This window comes from Loxodonta africana, chromosome 25 (assembly GCF_030014295.1).
Source record: "Loxodonta africana isolate mLoxAfr1 chromosome 25, mLoxAfr1.hap2, whole genome shotgun sequence".
Classification (NCBI taxonomy): Eukaryota; Metazoa; Chordata; class Mammalia; order Proboscidea; family Elephantidae; genus Loxodonta; species Loxodonta africana.
In genome coordinates this window covers 51,772,804-51,789,050 of record NC_087366.1, presented here as the reverse complement: position 1 = coordinate 51,789,050, position 16,247 = coordinate 51,772,804, and the positions used below count along the sequence as shown (strand labels likewise).

General features: G+C 37.3%; 1 protein-coding gene across 5 annotated transcripts in view; it reads right to left on the bottom strand.

Annotated features, from left to right (window-relative positions):
* Positions 1-16,247, bottom strand: part of WDR26 (WD repeat domain 26) — a 42,313-nt gene that overhangs the window by 10,245 nt on the left and 15,821 nt on the right. For all 5 annotated transcript variants that reach the window (XM_064276837.1, XM_064276838.1, XM_064276834.1 and 2 more), the window contains exons 7-12: positions 12,199-12,337; positions 7,395-7,535; positions 3,792-3,911; positions 1,893-2,038; positions 1,320-1,398; positions 920-1,049 (exon numbers count right to left, since the gene is read on the bottom strand). In XM_064276837.1, coding sequence (XP_064132907.1) covers positions 920-1,049; positions 1,320-1,398; positions 1,893-2,038; positions 3,792-3,911; positions 7,395-7,535; positions 12,199-12,337 — 755 coding nt within the window. The remainder of the gene's footprint in view (positions 1-919; positions 1,050-1,319; positions 1,399-1,892; positions 2,039-3,791; positions 3,912-7,394; positions 7,536-12,198; positions 12,338-16,247) is intronic.

Genomic DNA, 16,247 nt, shown 5'->3' with positions numbered 1-16,247 from the left:
CTTAACTGTCTTTCTTTGTCCCAATCCTTAAATACATGTTATTCACAAAGGGAAACTCACGCTACTTTGTGATCCTCTTACTAATACCAAGTTTTGTCAGGATGCAGTATACGTCTTAGACAATAAGAGGAACAGAACCAAGAGTTCACCACACAACCCACTGCCTGATGTATCTTATAAAGCTAGATTCCGTATTTTTAAAAGTGACTTGACTTGCTGCAATAGGGCCTAGAAAAATATAGTGAGTACTCGAATTTGTTGAATGAAAATTTGTACTGATTTGCCATTATTTATGTTCTTACCACCTTAAAAAGTACCCTAAATTTTGATATTGCCTCACGTATCCGTGTCTGCATATTTTAAAGTCTGTATTGTAAATCAAACGAAATACTTTAGGCATATGCCTGCCTAACATATGGATGTTTTTAGACTAGCGAATAGTAAGTTTATTCAAAAGGGTAGCAGAGCCAATTCTCATACTTTCAGCTTTTCTGAGACCATAAGAATTATCAAACTGAGTAATTTTCTATGGCCACTGAAGAAATACTGAAGGTCTATCCAGGTTCACATAAAACATCATAATTAGCCATGACATTTTAGGCACTACCAACCCCTAAAAATTGCCAGTCCCATGAAAAAACGAGTCAATATATGAAAGCATGATGATTCAACTAAATCTTGATGTGACAGAGTCACTAAACACGCCTCCCCACGGCCAAAAGGGCACTATTCAGGACAATATGGAGGGCTCGAAAGCCGGTCCCAAAAAAGGGGAAATTAACAGTGTACCGGATAAATAACATACAGAATTTTTAACACCTTCAATCTGCTTTGAGACATGACTACCTTCACAAACTGAGGAAAACACAGAGCTTTAATTAAATTCATAAGCATATGTGATAATGTTACAAACATTTACCTTCACTGCCACTAGCGATGAAGTCTTCATTATGGCCTCCAAAACACGAATGAATTGTATAAAACCCTTGCGTAACACCTTGGTATTTTCTTACTAAAACTCTGTCTTGCAAGTCCCATAAATGAACTCCCTGCAGGTAAAAAAGAACATAGGTATTTATTCTACTTCGCCTCAGAAGAATTTTAAAAACATAACCTGTGAACATTTTTCATCTTGTATTTATGCAAAGTGCCAATGTTCTGCTAAATTTATGGCTGATTCATTTAAGGGCAAACACATGCAATAAAATTTAAAAATAAACAGAAATCTTCCTGCTTATGTACATACACACTAAAAATCCTAACTAAGATAAAATCTGAACTAAGCTAGATTTTTCTAAGAATTGTATTACTAAACTTACCTGAGTTGCTACATTTAACAAAGCTAATCGGCCATTTTTTGAAATAGTAAAAGACATAATAGGATGATCTTCTTGTACTCTGTAACCAAAAGATAATTTGTCAAAAGCAATGTACTAAAAATCAAGGCATTCAAATTATTAAAATATACAATGTCCTTGTACTAAAAATCAAGGCATTCGAATTATTAAAATATACAATCTTCTAGCTAATTATGTTCCACACCACAATTCTGCCTACAATCACTGCTATATACCGTAAAATAATCTGAGTTAACCATTACTAAGTACCACCTGGGAGCCCTGGTGGTGCAGTGGTGAAGAGCTACAGCTGCCAACCAAAGATCGGCAGTTTGAATCCACCAACTGCTCCCTGGGAACCCTGTGCGGAAGTTGTACTCTGCCTGCAGGGTCGCTATGAGTTGGAAACCACTCGATAGCAACGGGTTAAATACCACCTGACTAGCCACCCACAATCCGAACTATTAAACAAACCAATACCAAAAACATAACAAAAACTCGACACTTTAATATAAATCAGATAATCACTGTTTTATAGAAACAGAAAATAGTTACATGTTCCTATCTGTGAGATCCTCGAAGTTATATCCCCGAATCCGCTGGTGTGTATCTGATGCCAGAACAGTCTTCCCGTCACTTAAGCACCAAAGGCATTGCACTCTCACCCCTTCCCAGGAGTCAAGGAGATTACCATCTAAATCCTGATCAGGAGAAAACTGCTATTAACGCTACCGAACAGCACTCAAAGCCAACGAAGCACACAAACAGCATCTCTTAGCAATATCTTTGAGTGATAGCTTATTTTTTCCTGAGACTGATCTCGACCTAATTATTCCAGAAATGTTTTTAGTTATGAGAATCTGAGTACAGGTCAAAACTCATTACAACAATACCTAAGGGGGTAGGGGCAAGGGGTTTTTGTAAATCAATCCTCAATAACCTACTGTGTATAAATAAGTACAAAGAGAGAAAGAAAGAAAAAACCCTAGGTTCCAAGTAAAGATCTAACCTTCACTGGAAAATAATTAACCATTACTTAAAAGTTTACTAAATTTGGATTTGTCTTATAATATTCAGAAGTTGTGATACGGAAAAACATGACTTAAAATATTAATTATAGCTTTAAATAGAACTTAGGAATCCATGATGACGCTTTATAAAACGCAGCTAAATCAGTAACACGGTCTACAGGTCAAAGCTCTTACTGTATCTCATGAAATATTCAAAGATGCAGGGGCATTACCATCCCCGTTTCACAGACAAGAGACTTCCAGTTTTGTATCCTCAAGTTCAAACACTGTACGGGATGGCACAGATGGCAGCAGCACACATGGTTTTCTTGCACCCGGGGAATTAAAATCTAATGGCTATCACCAGGCCGAGATAATAGAACATTAGATTCCAAGTGTTTCAGGGCCAGCTTAATAAGTCCATTAACTTCTAATGGCTACATAAAAAGTCTTTTTTGACAGGCAATCTTTAGCTTCCTGTACATGATATGATGCAGTTTATCAGCTTGTTTCCTTCTGATCTTAAAAATAAATCTAGGAGTCTATTTGAACCCACGTGTCTTGAACCATGCAAGGCAGTGGTATGAAATACAGAATCCAGTTAGAACAGAAACGGTACTGCCTTTGCATCATAGTTTAGCATGTCACAGACTTCTTACCTATCACTCATTTCTGCCAATCCAACAATCCAATGTAACAGAGCAGGCAGGCATCAATCAGAAAACTCAGACAAAGATGGAAAAGTTCTCTGGTAGCACTCACTCATCGTGATCTTTACTCCTTAAATATTTAGGACATGTCTACTACTGACATTCAGCATTGTGTTAATTTTTTTTTTAATATAAAAATTCAAAGGGCTAAAAACCTTAAAGGAAATTAAATACTAAATCTTTTCATTCCTATAAACTAATTTAGGAGAACGAAAACACTGTACAACATAATTTTTTTAAGTTTTACTAAACTCAGAGTCTATACTTTGTCTAATACTTGAAATAGCAAGAAAGATAGAAAAAAAGAAAGGAAAAAACCTCAATAGCTTAATTTTGTTGATCTTGTTACACAGGCACGTTAAATACAATTCTGTTTTGACTTAAGTTTGATATACGACTATGATGTCCAACAGAGTAGCCACTGGCCACATGTGTTTATTTAAATATTAAAAAATTGAAGTAAAAACTCAGTTCCTCAGTCACACGCTGACCACATTTCAAGTGCTCCACAGTCACATGTGGCTAGTGGCTACTATATGGGACGGAACAGCTATAGAGCATTTCCATCACCATGGGAAGTTCCACCAGGCAGCGCTTACCCAGGAAGATGGCAAAGCAGGTCTTCATGCAGTGCATTTTAAAACGGATACTCAGTCAAGTGACTTCTTTACTTCAACACAACCAAATTTGCTTTTGACTCAGCAGACACTCAGAAAGGGACGCTGAATACTTACACACTGATAGAACTGCCCACGCTGACCTCCAGTGACAAAGCGTTTCCCATCTGGGTTCCAAGCTACACTTGTTAAACTGTCTTCGTGAGATTGGCTCATTTTCGTCCTTAGCTCTCCCGTCTACAAAGAGAGAAAACTATGGATAAGACATTCTAGAGCTCCCACTAAAAGGAATGTGTAAAGAAAAAAAAAAAAATAACTGGCTATCTGGTTAGTTTGGTATTCCTAACTAGAGAAATTAATTGTTTTAACTAGCTTTATAAGAAACACTACAGCACTCAGAAGAGAAAAGACTTAAAAGACAAAGCCAGGGGTTGAGCAATGCCTGGCAGAGGTGACCCAAAATACAGATACGATGAGATTAACTCCAGTAAACCCTCATCTTAAATCCACTGCATTCATAAACTGAAACATGTAATTTTTCTCAAGCACGACGATGAAAAGCTCAAGGCTACAAACCTATTCCTCTGAGCTTCCACTTGTCATCTTAGTTCTTCACAAATTTTCTTCCAAAAATGCAGTTAACGCAATAGCAATTCCTCAAGAACATAATTAATGAGTAGAAAAGCTATGTCCTTAAACTAAGCCAAGGGTGTACGGAGTCTAAGTTATGTTAAATTTCATATTTTAAAACGCTCAAAATGTAGTAGGGAAAACGGGAAGAGAAAACTAAAAATTATTTTTAATATGTAACTTTATTTTGAAAGAAGAGAAAAGAAAAAGGAACTCTGTACTGTTTTAGCACAGCCATTCTAAAGCATTCCCAACCAAGCAAGGCTATTCAGGGGTCACAACCCTCAGGTATCCTCCTGTGAAGGTTTTCTAAGTCATTCAACTTAGAAGGGAGACACATACCATTTAATCTAGTCTTGATTCCATTTTGCTCATGGATTAGAAACAGGATCTGAGAGATAATAGCTGCCCTTGGTATAATAAAAAGTACATGGGCATACCTTCCTGTGAGAAATGGGTAATCAAAAGTAAAAATAAAAGAGTGAAAACAAAGGGCATGATTAGGAAATGGGGGCAAGTAATAAAAACAAAGAGGGCACATAAATAGAAAACTAGATGTTGCCCTTACACTTAAGAAAAAAAAAAAAATCAGCTATCTAAATCCTTCCCCCAAACTGTTAACTATGCTCATCTATTTACCATTTTGGGTTACTTGATAGAAGCAGTTAAAATAAAACTTTAGAATCACAAATATACATGCAACAGCTAGCGTCTTAGAGTTCTTTTCTATTCACAAATATGTTAACACATTAAGTTATAAAGGAAGAAACGGTCATTTCTCCTGTGATGCTCAGTATAGTGGGTATATGAGGCTCTTAGAAACCTACCTAGAAACAAAAAGAAACAATTGAAAATGCCGTAAAAGGCCACCCTCTTAGAACAAGTTTAAATATATAAAGTAATCAGAGTCAAACACTGTGAGAAAACATAGGCACTGTACGTTAAGAGTCACTATTAACAGGATTTGAAGTTGTTAAAGGATTTCATTTTACTTGGATCCACAATCAATGCCTATGGAAGCAGCAGTTGAGAAATCAAATAACGTACCGTATTGGACAAATATGTTGCAAAAAAAAACCTCTTTAAATTGTTAAAAAGCAAAGATGTCACCTTGAGGGCTTAGGTGCCTAACCCAAGTCACCTCATATGCCTGTGAAAGCTGGACAGTGAATAAGGAAGACTGAAGAAGAATCAATGCCTTTCAATTACGCTGTTGACAAATACTGAATATGCATGGACTGACAGAAAAACAGACCTATCTTGGAGAAGTACAGTCAGAATGCTCCTTAGAAGCGAGGGTGGCAAGACTTTGTCTCACGTACTTTGGACATGTTAGCAGGAAGGGCCAATCCCTGGAGAAGGACATCATGCTTGTTAAAGTAGGGGGTTATTGAAAAAGAAGGCCCTTAGGGAGACAGACTGACACAGCGGCTGCAACAATGGGCTCAAACACAGCAATCGCTGTGAGGACAGCTCAGGACCTGGCAGCGTTTTGTTCCATTGAATACAGGGCTGCTGTGAGTCGGAAATGACTCCACGGCACCTAACAACATTATTACAGGATTTAGATTACATACCTCCTCCCTTTTGAGGAGGGGGAAAAAGCTTTTAATAGGAAAAAAAACTCTCATTGTTAGTTCAGGTTCACTTCAAGTTATGTTTTATTGAGAGAAGGCCACGTGTTCTATTCTATGCATTGCTACTCCCTGAACACAAATAGAACGTGTGAATCTTGAAGTCTGCTTTAATAAAAATGGCATAAAAGAGATCTTTTAAACAACTGGGGATTTTTGATTACGAAATGAGTATTAAACATTACAGAACTGGAGTTAATGTGCTTAGACATAATATAGTATTGGTTATATGGAATGTCGTTTTCTAGGAGATACTGCTTATGTATTTAGGGGTAAATATGTTTGGAATTTACTTTCAAATGTTTTGAATATGGATATATGCGTTGAGTACGTATGTATGCAGGTACATACATATACGCGTGTATGTATATATACACACAATGTCACAAAAAAATCTTGAAATAGATTAAACAACTGCTGAACCTAGGGTAGTGAGCATACAGGTCATCACTGTAAATTTCAACGTTTTTGAAAAATTTTTAAATAAAAAGCTAGGGTTGAAACATAAGGAGATAACTAAGCAGTAAGGTTTTAATATGCAGATGACAGAATGAGAATTTTGGCCTATCCTCTTCGGCCCATCTCAGCATTCACTCTGCCCTCTACAAATCTGGATTCTTTCAGTCTTCTCTGTGGAGCTTCATCTTCACACTCTTTGTAAGGATTAACTTATTTACTGGTCCCTGGACTCAAAATCCTACCCATCAAGTTATACTTTTAGATCTAACCCACAGCCTGGCCTATTTTTTTTTTTTTGCCTAGGGATTATAAAACAAAACAAAACAAAAAGATTATCATCTAACCTGTCAGTTTATATAAGTTTAAAAAATTTTTTTAAAATTGTAACTATAGGGCCTTCAAAACATGGCCTGTAAACAATGGAGTAAATATAACGCTAAGTTTTTCTAAAATGAGGCCCTGAACAAAGTTCAAATTTTCATTCAGAAACAGTAAAAAAAAAAAACCCTAATAGGAAGTACTCAAAATACCATGTGGGTTTACCAAACTAGCTCAGAATAAAATATTAAATACTGGGTTTAAGGAGATGGTACAACTGCCATCAGAACGGAAAATTTGGTCTGATGCCCAAGCTTTCACACCTGAAAGGCAAATTTCATCCACAACTGTGAAACTGTGCAAAAACAACTATAAAATCCTTTGTGAGGTGCAAGAACCATGGTAATAAATAGTATAAATTCCATAGTACAAAGTATAACATTCTCAAAAACACTCGTATCGATCTTTCAAAAATTCTATTATGCTTAGCATAATATTTACATGTATAAATCTGGACACTTGTGAGCCGCTTGAAGAATGATCTTTTGTAAGAGATACGTTATAGTAACTTGGGTTAAATGGTCTTGTTCAACTGATGAACAAGAACAAAATTTTGATGAATACATGCAGTATGAATATGCTTTAATGAAAGGCTAATCCAAGGATGGAACTTGCTCACTTGGACATTCCAAAGCCAAAGCTCAGAGCAGTCATCTGGGCCACAAGCAACAAGATAGTTGTCATCTGGACTCCATGCAATATAAGAAACACCATAAGCATGTCCTTCTAATGTTTTAAGCAGTTTTAGCAGGTGAGTATCCTAGGAGAGAAAATAGATAACTCAGTTAACTCTCATTCCTGAAGTCACTGTTATCCAGCACAAAAATTTAAAATGGCTGATATACTTTGCTAATACAATTTAACCTGAAAAAGTTTTCACGTCAATTTTTCCCCCAACTGAACCTCTAACAGTTTGCTTCATAAAGATTCACTCACACTGCAATACGTATTAAGCATCTACTACAGACAAGGAGCCCTGGTGGTTTTTTTTTGGGCTATAGACAAGGCACAGTGGCATGGAAATATAAAGATAACAGAGAATTTGTTAGGGACCTTTCAGGGGAACTAAAAACAGATGGGTGTCACAGAGCTACTACCTCTTATTAAACAAACAACTTTATTAAAATATAATTTACATACCACAAAACTCACCATTTTAAAGTGCACAACTACCACCACTATATAAATTTAAAACATTTTCATCATCCCCCCATAAAAAACCCCATACCCATTAGCAGCCACCTCCCATTCCCCTTCTCCACCCAAAAAAAAAAAAAAAAAAACCCACTGCCGTTAAGTCAATTCCGACTTATAGCGACCCTGTAGGACAGAGTGGAACTGCCTCACAGGGTTTCCCAGAATGGCTGGTGGATTTGAACTGATGCCCTTCTGGTTAGCAACCATAGCTCTTGACCACTACGCCACCAGGGCTCCCCTCTCCCCACAGCCCCTGGCAACTATTATGCCTATTCTGAACATTTCATACAAATGGAATCATAAAATATGTGGCCTTTTGTGACTGGCTTATTTCATTCAGTACAATGTTTTCAAGGTTTATCCATGCTGTAGCATGTATCCGTACTTCATTCCTTTTCATTGCTAAATAAGATTTCACGGTACTGACACTGTGCTTCTCTACCATCACTTGATAGACATTTGGGCTGTTTTCTTATTTTGACTACTATGAATAATGCTGCTATGAACTTTTACCTACAAGGTTTTGCGTGCACGTATGTTTTCACTTCTGTAGGAGGTATCGAGGAGTAGAATTTCTAGATCATAAGTCCACGTTTATTACTTTGAGAACATGCCAAACTGTTTTTAAAGTGGCTGTACCATTTTATAATCCTACCAGCAAAAGTACTACTTCGTAGTGGTAATTAAATTTAGTGCTAATCAGTATACCAGGCCCTACTCACAAAAAATATCTCGATTCCCACAAATCTGAGAGGTACGTAATGAAAGGAGGAAATGAATGTTTAGAAAGGTTAGAAACTTGCCTCTGTTAATAGTGTGTGTCAGGATTTGAATCTGGGCTGCAGGACTCAGCCCATGCTCTGGGCTCTGGAGACTGAACTGTAGGATGCAAGTGTAAGAAGTGGCAGGTGACAAGGCTGGGAAATTTTACGTGTTTATTTTAGACTAAAGGGTTAAATTTTATCCTGTGAGTGGACAGCCGCTTGAAATTTTAAGCCTGGGAATACATAAAACAGTATTTAACTTTAGGGAGAGGTAACTTAGACAACGACATGGAAGACGAATGAGAATGAAGAGATACAGGATAAGGAAACCCATAATGTGCCAATGCAACAGCCGCAGTTAAGAAACGAGGTTCCAAACTACAACGGTCAGGACTGAAAGAGGTCAGATCAAAAAATGCTTGGGAGATAAAACTGACACAGAATGTGACAAGAAATGTTTAAACACAACCTCCAGGTTTTGGTTTAATAGATGTGGGCAGGGAATAGAAGAAGTAAAAATTTGGCTAGAGGTGGGACAAAACAATGAGTTTTAGATTCAAGTCTGAAGGCTTACTGAGTCCAGTTTTGAGCCTATGGGAAATTCCAGCAGAGATAACCTATAAGCAGTTGGAACTGCTCTGATGTTATTAGGTTGGGATTTTTTTTCAGAAATGTCACTGACAAATGGATTGTGTTAACTGTATTTTGTGTCTTCACTGGGCCCTAAGTCTGAGCATTCATACAATGTTCTAGTCCAAATCTCTACTGTTTTGACAAAACTGAATAGTTAACAATGCAAGTCCTTCTGACTCTTCTTGGGGAGAGGGCGTTAGTTAGTAGGCACATCAATAATATCCTCAGGTCAGAGTGGCGTGCGTAATTTATCAAGCAGGTCACGTTTTTCTGACTACTCAAGACCTTTGAGGGACAAACTTTCATTCATAGTGGCTTTCTTGATTCTGCACAAAGATTTGCTTCTAAATTGATGACAAAGTCATTCAGAAGTATGTGACTCAAAAAACAATTGTTCTTCTACGTTAATAAAATGATTCTATAAAAAGCAAAGTCGAAAAAAATGAGACAATACTCTATCTTTGCAAGTACTACACTTACAAACTAACATTACCTATTCAAAGTGGAAATTTCGTGTTCATTGAATCGGTATGACTTTGCTTAGATTTTCTGAGGGGGGGAAAATGACTAAAATTCGTTTTATGAAAAACTGTTAAAGGAAACCAGGCACTAGAATGACATCAATCACATCTTAAGGTTCTCTCTGTATTCTTTTTTCTATTAAAAAAAAGCACAACAGAAAACAAACATTCATAAGTCGGTGTCAAATTTTCTCAAATACTATGTGATGTAACAAAAAGCCATTATACCAGGAGAATTAAAACCATTCCAAAGGACTCCCTGTATAGCTGTTTAAAAATCATGGTCCCCAAAATCATCCATATTGCAGATTGGAACATAAGCATTAACTCTGCATTTCCTAGGTGAACCTGGCCACAAAAGCCCTGTATACGTAACACCTATTAACAGTCTGCATGGCCAGTATTCTGGCAAAAACGCTCTGGAAAATATTGGCATAAAGGTCTAAACTCCTTAGCAAAGCATACAAGATCCCCCTTGATCTGACTGCTACTTACTCCTTCAACCTCATCTCCTAGTTTACCAAAAACTTTCCCCCAAATCCCAAGCCACATTTTCTTTCACACAAGGGCCATTCATTCCTAGCGAATGTTGCCTGAACAGTTCTTTAAGCCCTTCTTCATCTAAGACTTCCTTTTCTGACTTTCCCCAGCTCTCCAGCTGGATCTCTTCCACCAGCTCCCGCAGCAGTTACCACAGCACAATTACACCATGTCACGTGCTCAGTCTGTCTTCCCTAGCAAAAGGCCTGGCACACAGCAGGTGCTCAATAAATACTTGCTAAATAAAGGGACTCTCACACATTGCTCCTAGAAAAACTTAGTAAAGGACAGTTTTGATACGGTTGCTTTCCTTTTCAGACAATTCAATGGCTTGCAAATGACTGCTGAATGAAATTACAACTCCTTAGAGTAGTATTCAAAGGCCATGATTTGAACCCAAACTCTTTTTCTAGTCTGATTTCCTACTCTTTAACCTTATTCATCCTAGTATCTTATCTTGGGGAAAGGGGAAATGGCAAGGGAAGCCCCCTCCCTTCCTACAACGCCCCTTCCCGAGCTCCACTTGTGTTATGTACACGAAGCTCAAATGCTACCTCTTCAATGAGGTACTCCATGTAAAGCTCCTTGGTGCTTTCGTAATGCTTTATATATACTGTAGGATGCTGATTTTACGGTGCTTTATTTCCCTTTCTAAACTGTACATTCCTTCAGCAGGAGTTCTTAACCTGAGATCTATAAGAAATGGTCCATGGATAGAATCAGTGGTCCACGAACTGAAATGGGAAAAAGACCCATCTTTATTGTCACTAACTGCAACCTGAAATTCAGTACTTCCTTCCAACTTGAACGCAGGCAATTAATCATAAGAGTATTAGCAGTATCTGTGACTGTTACCAATAGAGATTCAAATATTTTCATATCATACTAGAGTTGTTGCAGATTATCTCAAAACATCATTTATGCTCATCATTACTTCAAAGTTCTGGTAGTTATAATCTGCTGCTAGAACTTGTTATTTAATGTGTTAATAAAGAAGCAACATATAACTCCACTGTAATCTGTTTTTCTACTACCTAGGTAACTATAATTCAATATAATTGAGTTTCCAATGTGTTTTGCACTTAAAAATATCATTCTTATGAAGAGTTCATATGTTTGCTGGACTCCTAAAAAGGCCTATGGTACCAAAAAAAAAATAAAGAATCTTGTTTTAAGGCAAAAAGCGTATCTGAATTACCTTTCATCATTCATAGCTTATTGCAGGAGCATAATAATTGCTGTATGCTCTCAAATTTGAGTCTCCTCTTTTTAAAAATTTTCCTTTTATGGCTCCTTTTTTGTTCTTTCAACATGGGAGCCTTCCAAAAGAGATGTTCATATCTCACAGGGTTATTCAGAAAATCACACACGCACAGATTTAGCACAATTAACAGCTCAGTAACTTAGAAACTAATCTACACGTGCAAACCCCAGTGGCGTAGCGGCTAACTGCTACCGCTGCTAACCAAAGGGTCGGCAGTTCGAATCCGCCAGGCACTCCTTGGAGACTCTATGGGGCAGTCCCACTCTGTCCTACAGGGTTGCTATAAGTCGGAACTGACTTGACAGCAACGGGATGGGCAGTTTTTTGGTAATCTACATACATATCTAGACAATACAGGAGAAAGTAAGAAGTGACAAAAACGATAAAAAATGCACTTAGAAAAGAATACCATTTATATATGCATATTTTAAAAATTAATAGTCAAAGAATTAGACTCAAAATGACCTCCTTTTGCGACCTAAACACTCACACTGGAGTACATACCGGATCAACTTGCCATATGATGACTGTTGTATCTTTTGATCCTGTTGCTAGTTTAGTGCCGTCATTAGAAAATTTACAAAACCACACTTCATTACAATGCTCCGTGAGTATCTGCTGAGTATAACATGGGAACTGCCTCCTAAAACAAAAAAGTCCACACATAATGATTCTTTCAAAATACTGTAAGGATAATGAAAAAGAGAAAACAACTGATAAAGCTTCTTTGGAGATTATAAACTTTAAAAATAAAACTCAGTTCATATGAAATCTTTTCATTAATTAACATGAAGTCAATACCTATAAATAAAAACTAATAGGACCTTCGTGTGTACCTATATAAACCGGCTGGCATCAGGTTCTTCTAGAAGGAATAACGTAACACCTCCATTTATATAAAATCCAGTTAAGCTTCTATCAGAAAAGCAACTTGGTATAACAAAAACAGAACTGCAGTCAGACAGTAAATCTAAATCCCTGCTCAGTCACAAGTTTTAAAACTGTCTTTAGCAAGTCATTTAACTCCTCTGAGCCTCAGTTCCCTCATCTATAAAATGAGATTAATATCTACCTAACAGCATTAGAAATGCATCTGAAGTTCCCAGAACGTAATAGAAGTCCAAATGGTGATTACTAGTATTATTGTGGAAGGAGCCCAGAAGCAGCACAATATGTAGTAGGGGCTGCAGTGGTTGAGTGTAGAGCTTTGAGCCTTAAGAATGGGAGAGCTAAGCTCTGGCAGACTTAGGTTCAAATCCTGGCTGAGCTACTTACCAGCTGTGATTCTGGGGAAGTTATTTAACCTCTTTAAATCTCAATTTCTCCAAGAATAAAAGACAAAGCCTTATAAGATTCCTTATACAAGGATGAAATACAAGTTTGAAATAACGAATGTAAGGCATTTAGATCAGTTACTGTAAGAACGACTATTGTCATTAGGCACTCACTTTTTAAACTCATTCTGTCCTTTTCTAATTCCTACATCAGCACTGTTCAATAGAACTTTCTGTGACAATGAAAATATTATATACCTGTGCTGGCCAATACGGTACCCACCAAGTTAACATGTGGCTAGTGTGCCTGAGGGACTTCTTAATTTAAATGAATATGCTTTACGTTAACATTTAAATGTCCACATGTGGCTACTGGGGCCCTGGTGGCACAGTGGTTAAGAAGAGCTCAGGCTGCTAACCAAAAGGTCGGCGGTTCAAATCCATCAGCTACTCCTTGGAAACCCTATGGGGCAGTTCCACTCTGTCCTATAGGGTCGCTATGAGTCGGAACCAACTCAACGGCAATGGGATGTGGTTAGTGGCTACTGTATTAGACAGTATAGCTCTATGTTATAAATTCTCTAAATTATTAAACAAAAAGTTATTTAACATTAATGGGTAAACTGTTAAGCCTGTCTTAAAAAATGGTCTTCTCTATTTTTCCCAAACCAATACATAATAGAAAAAATATACTGTCAATTCACCAGGGTGATCCAAAAACGAAAACCAAACCCACTGCTGTCAAATCAATTTCGACTCACAGCAACCCTGTAGGACAGAGCAAAACCGTCCCCATAGGGCTTCCAAGGAGTGGCTGGTCCAGTCACTCGAACTGCTGACCTTGTGGTTAGCAGCTGGTCTCTGAAACACTTGTGCCACCAGGGCAATCAATAGAGATGTCATTGTAGGCACAAAATATAGTTATTCAGATGGCTACAAGTTGACCATTAATGAAAAAATATATTTAAAATTAAGAGCAGCAAAGTGTCCTTAAGGAAGGACAGGTTCAAGGGTGAAAATCATCTAGTCTATCAACAATTAGCTGTATTTGAGTATCACACTGAAGTGGTATTTAAATTGTCATTATCTTTATCATTAATCTTTTAAAAAGAGGAATGTAACAGCCCCCAATTTGTTAAAGGCCTACTTTTAGCTGCATACAAGTGAAAGTTTATATGTATGTGTTTGCTTTCAAATAAATTTAAAATCTAAGACGGCATTAAAAAAAATACAGATTAGTACCTTTCCAAGTAAAACTGAAAAGGTAACATTTTAATCAAATTGAATCTTTTAAACTGTAAGTTGCTATATTTTATAGAAATCCTACTAAAGAAATTAATATTTATAAAGCCACCTATGGACACAGCCTTCCACTGGTTGGTTGTTGATGAAGAAACGCACAAGATTATTTAAATAAATAAATAAACAAAATGCTGTTTCTTCCGGTCAAATTTAACCAGCAATACGGATACCCTAACTGTGGAACACATAAAACGTATACAATCTGATAAAAGCTCTTCGAGTGCGGATCTGGATTTTAAAAAAGAAGTCATAGTTCACTTATTCTTAACTAATTCTCTATTCACTAAAGAGAAACGAGAAAAGCTGATATTTAGATTTCAATGCTGATTAAATTTCTGAAAATATTGTTTTCTAGTTTCAATGCTAAAATCTGGTTTCTAAAAGGAAGTAAAGCAGACAATGAAAAATTATCAACTTTTGTTTTGAAGCCCTCTAGCTGAATGTAGAGTACTAGGAATTAAGTCAAACCAGGTTCTATTTTCCCAGTTCAAAAATAAAGGGCATAACAACTCACTCTCAAGAATGTCTACGACTTGGTGCCTGACATGTCCCCCTTAGTGTCTTTAAATGTTATCTCTGGTGTGAAAAGTCAAAAGCTGACTCTCAGTTTTCTGGCTTGGGGAAACAGAGTAGATGGTAGCCTTTCACTGAGATAGGTAATTCAAGAGGAAAAGCAGACTTTGCAACAATGGATAAGAGAGAGAAAAGCTCTACTTTGGACATGGTAAGTCTAAGGTATGCAAGCAACATCGAAATTGTTGTATTAAGGCCTAAGGCTTGGGAGGTAGCGCTAGTCCAGACTTACATCATGAGAACCATGGGAGTACAGCTTGAGGAGGAGTGTAAGATGAGGGAGGAAACATAATTCTGGAATACTCACTCATTAAAGGGACAAGCAAAGAGGCGGCACCTAAGGAAGACCCAGAAGTAGAACCAGAAATCTGGAATATTTTAGAAGTCAAAGAGTGAATTCCAAGACAGAGTAGTCAAATGCTACAGAAAGGCAAAGACACAGTCTGGAAAGAGTCCAGTGGATTTAACCGTGAAGAGGAGGTTCTCATCAACATCAGCAACAGTCTCTGTGTTATGTTACCTGCACAGGCCCTATTATTACAGCAACTGGAAGAATGAAGGGGAAAAAAGGCCACAGATATTATGAATGTACAGGAGACATTTATATCAAGGGGTTGGCCATAAAACGGAGGAGAAAGAGTGATAATTAGGAAGAACATAGAGTCAAAGTTTTTTTTTTAATTTTTTAAAGATTACAGAGAAAATTTTCCAATCAATGGCTATTTCTGACGAAAAAGAACTCTTTTACTCCTATGTAAAACTTCAGTGCTTTCCTACATAGGCTTACAGGAGCCTGGCCTCAATCTGAGAATTGGAAAAAGTCAGACCAAGTGTTTTTCATCATTTAATTTCATAGGTACTGGTATGTGAATGAAAACATTTGGGGGAAAATGTAGGTTCTAATCCCACAGATCTTCAAATAGGAAGGCTAGCTCTTAACCTATTGACAGCTCTTGAACCATAATGTCATTATCACTTCCAATGTATTCCACCAGCAATAAATTTATGAATGACAACAAAAATTTGGGTTTACAACTGCCTTAATTTTAACATTGTTCTCAACTTTCCTAAAAACCCAAAAAAACCAAACCCACTGCCACTGAGTCGATTCCAACTCACAGAGACTCTACAGGACGGAGTGGAACTGCTTCGAGGCTGTACATCTTTACAGAAGCAGACTGCCACATCTTTCTCCCGTGGAGCAGCTTGGGAATTCCAACCACTGACCTTCTGGTTAGTCGCCAAACACTTTATCCACTTAGCCACCTAAATTTCCTAACAACAACAACAAAAACTGAACAAACCTGTTGCCGTCGAGTCGATTACGACTCATAGTGACCTTAAGAGGGATATGACGCGTGAAATGACACAGCCTTTTAATCTATCACTTCCCGCTACCTCTAT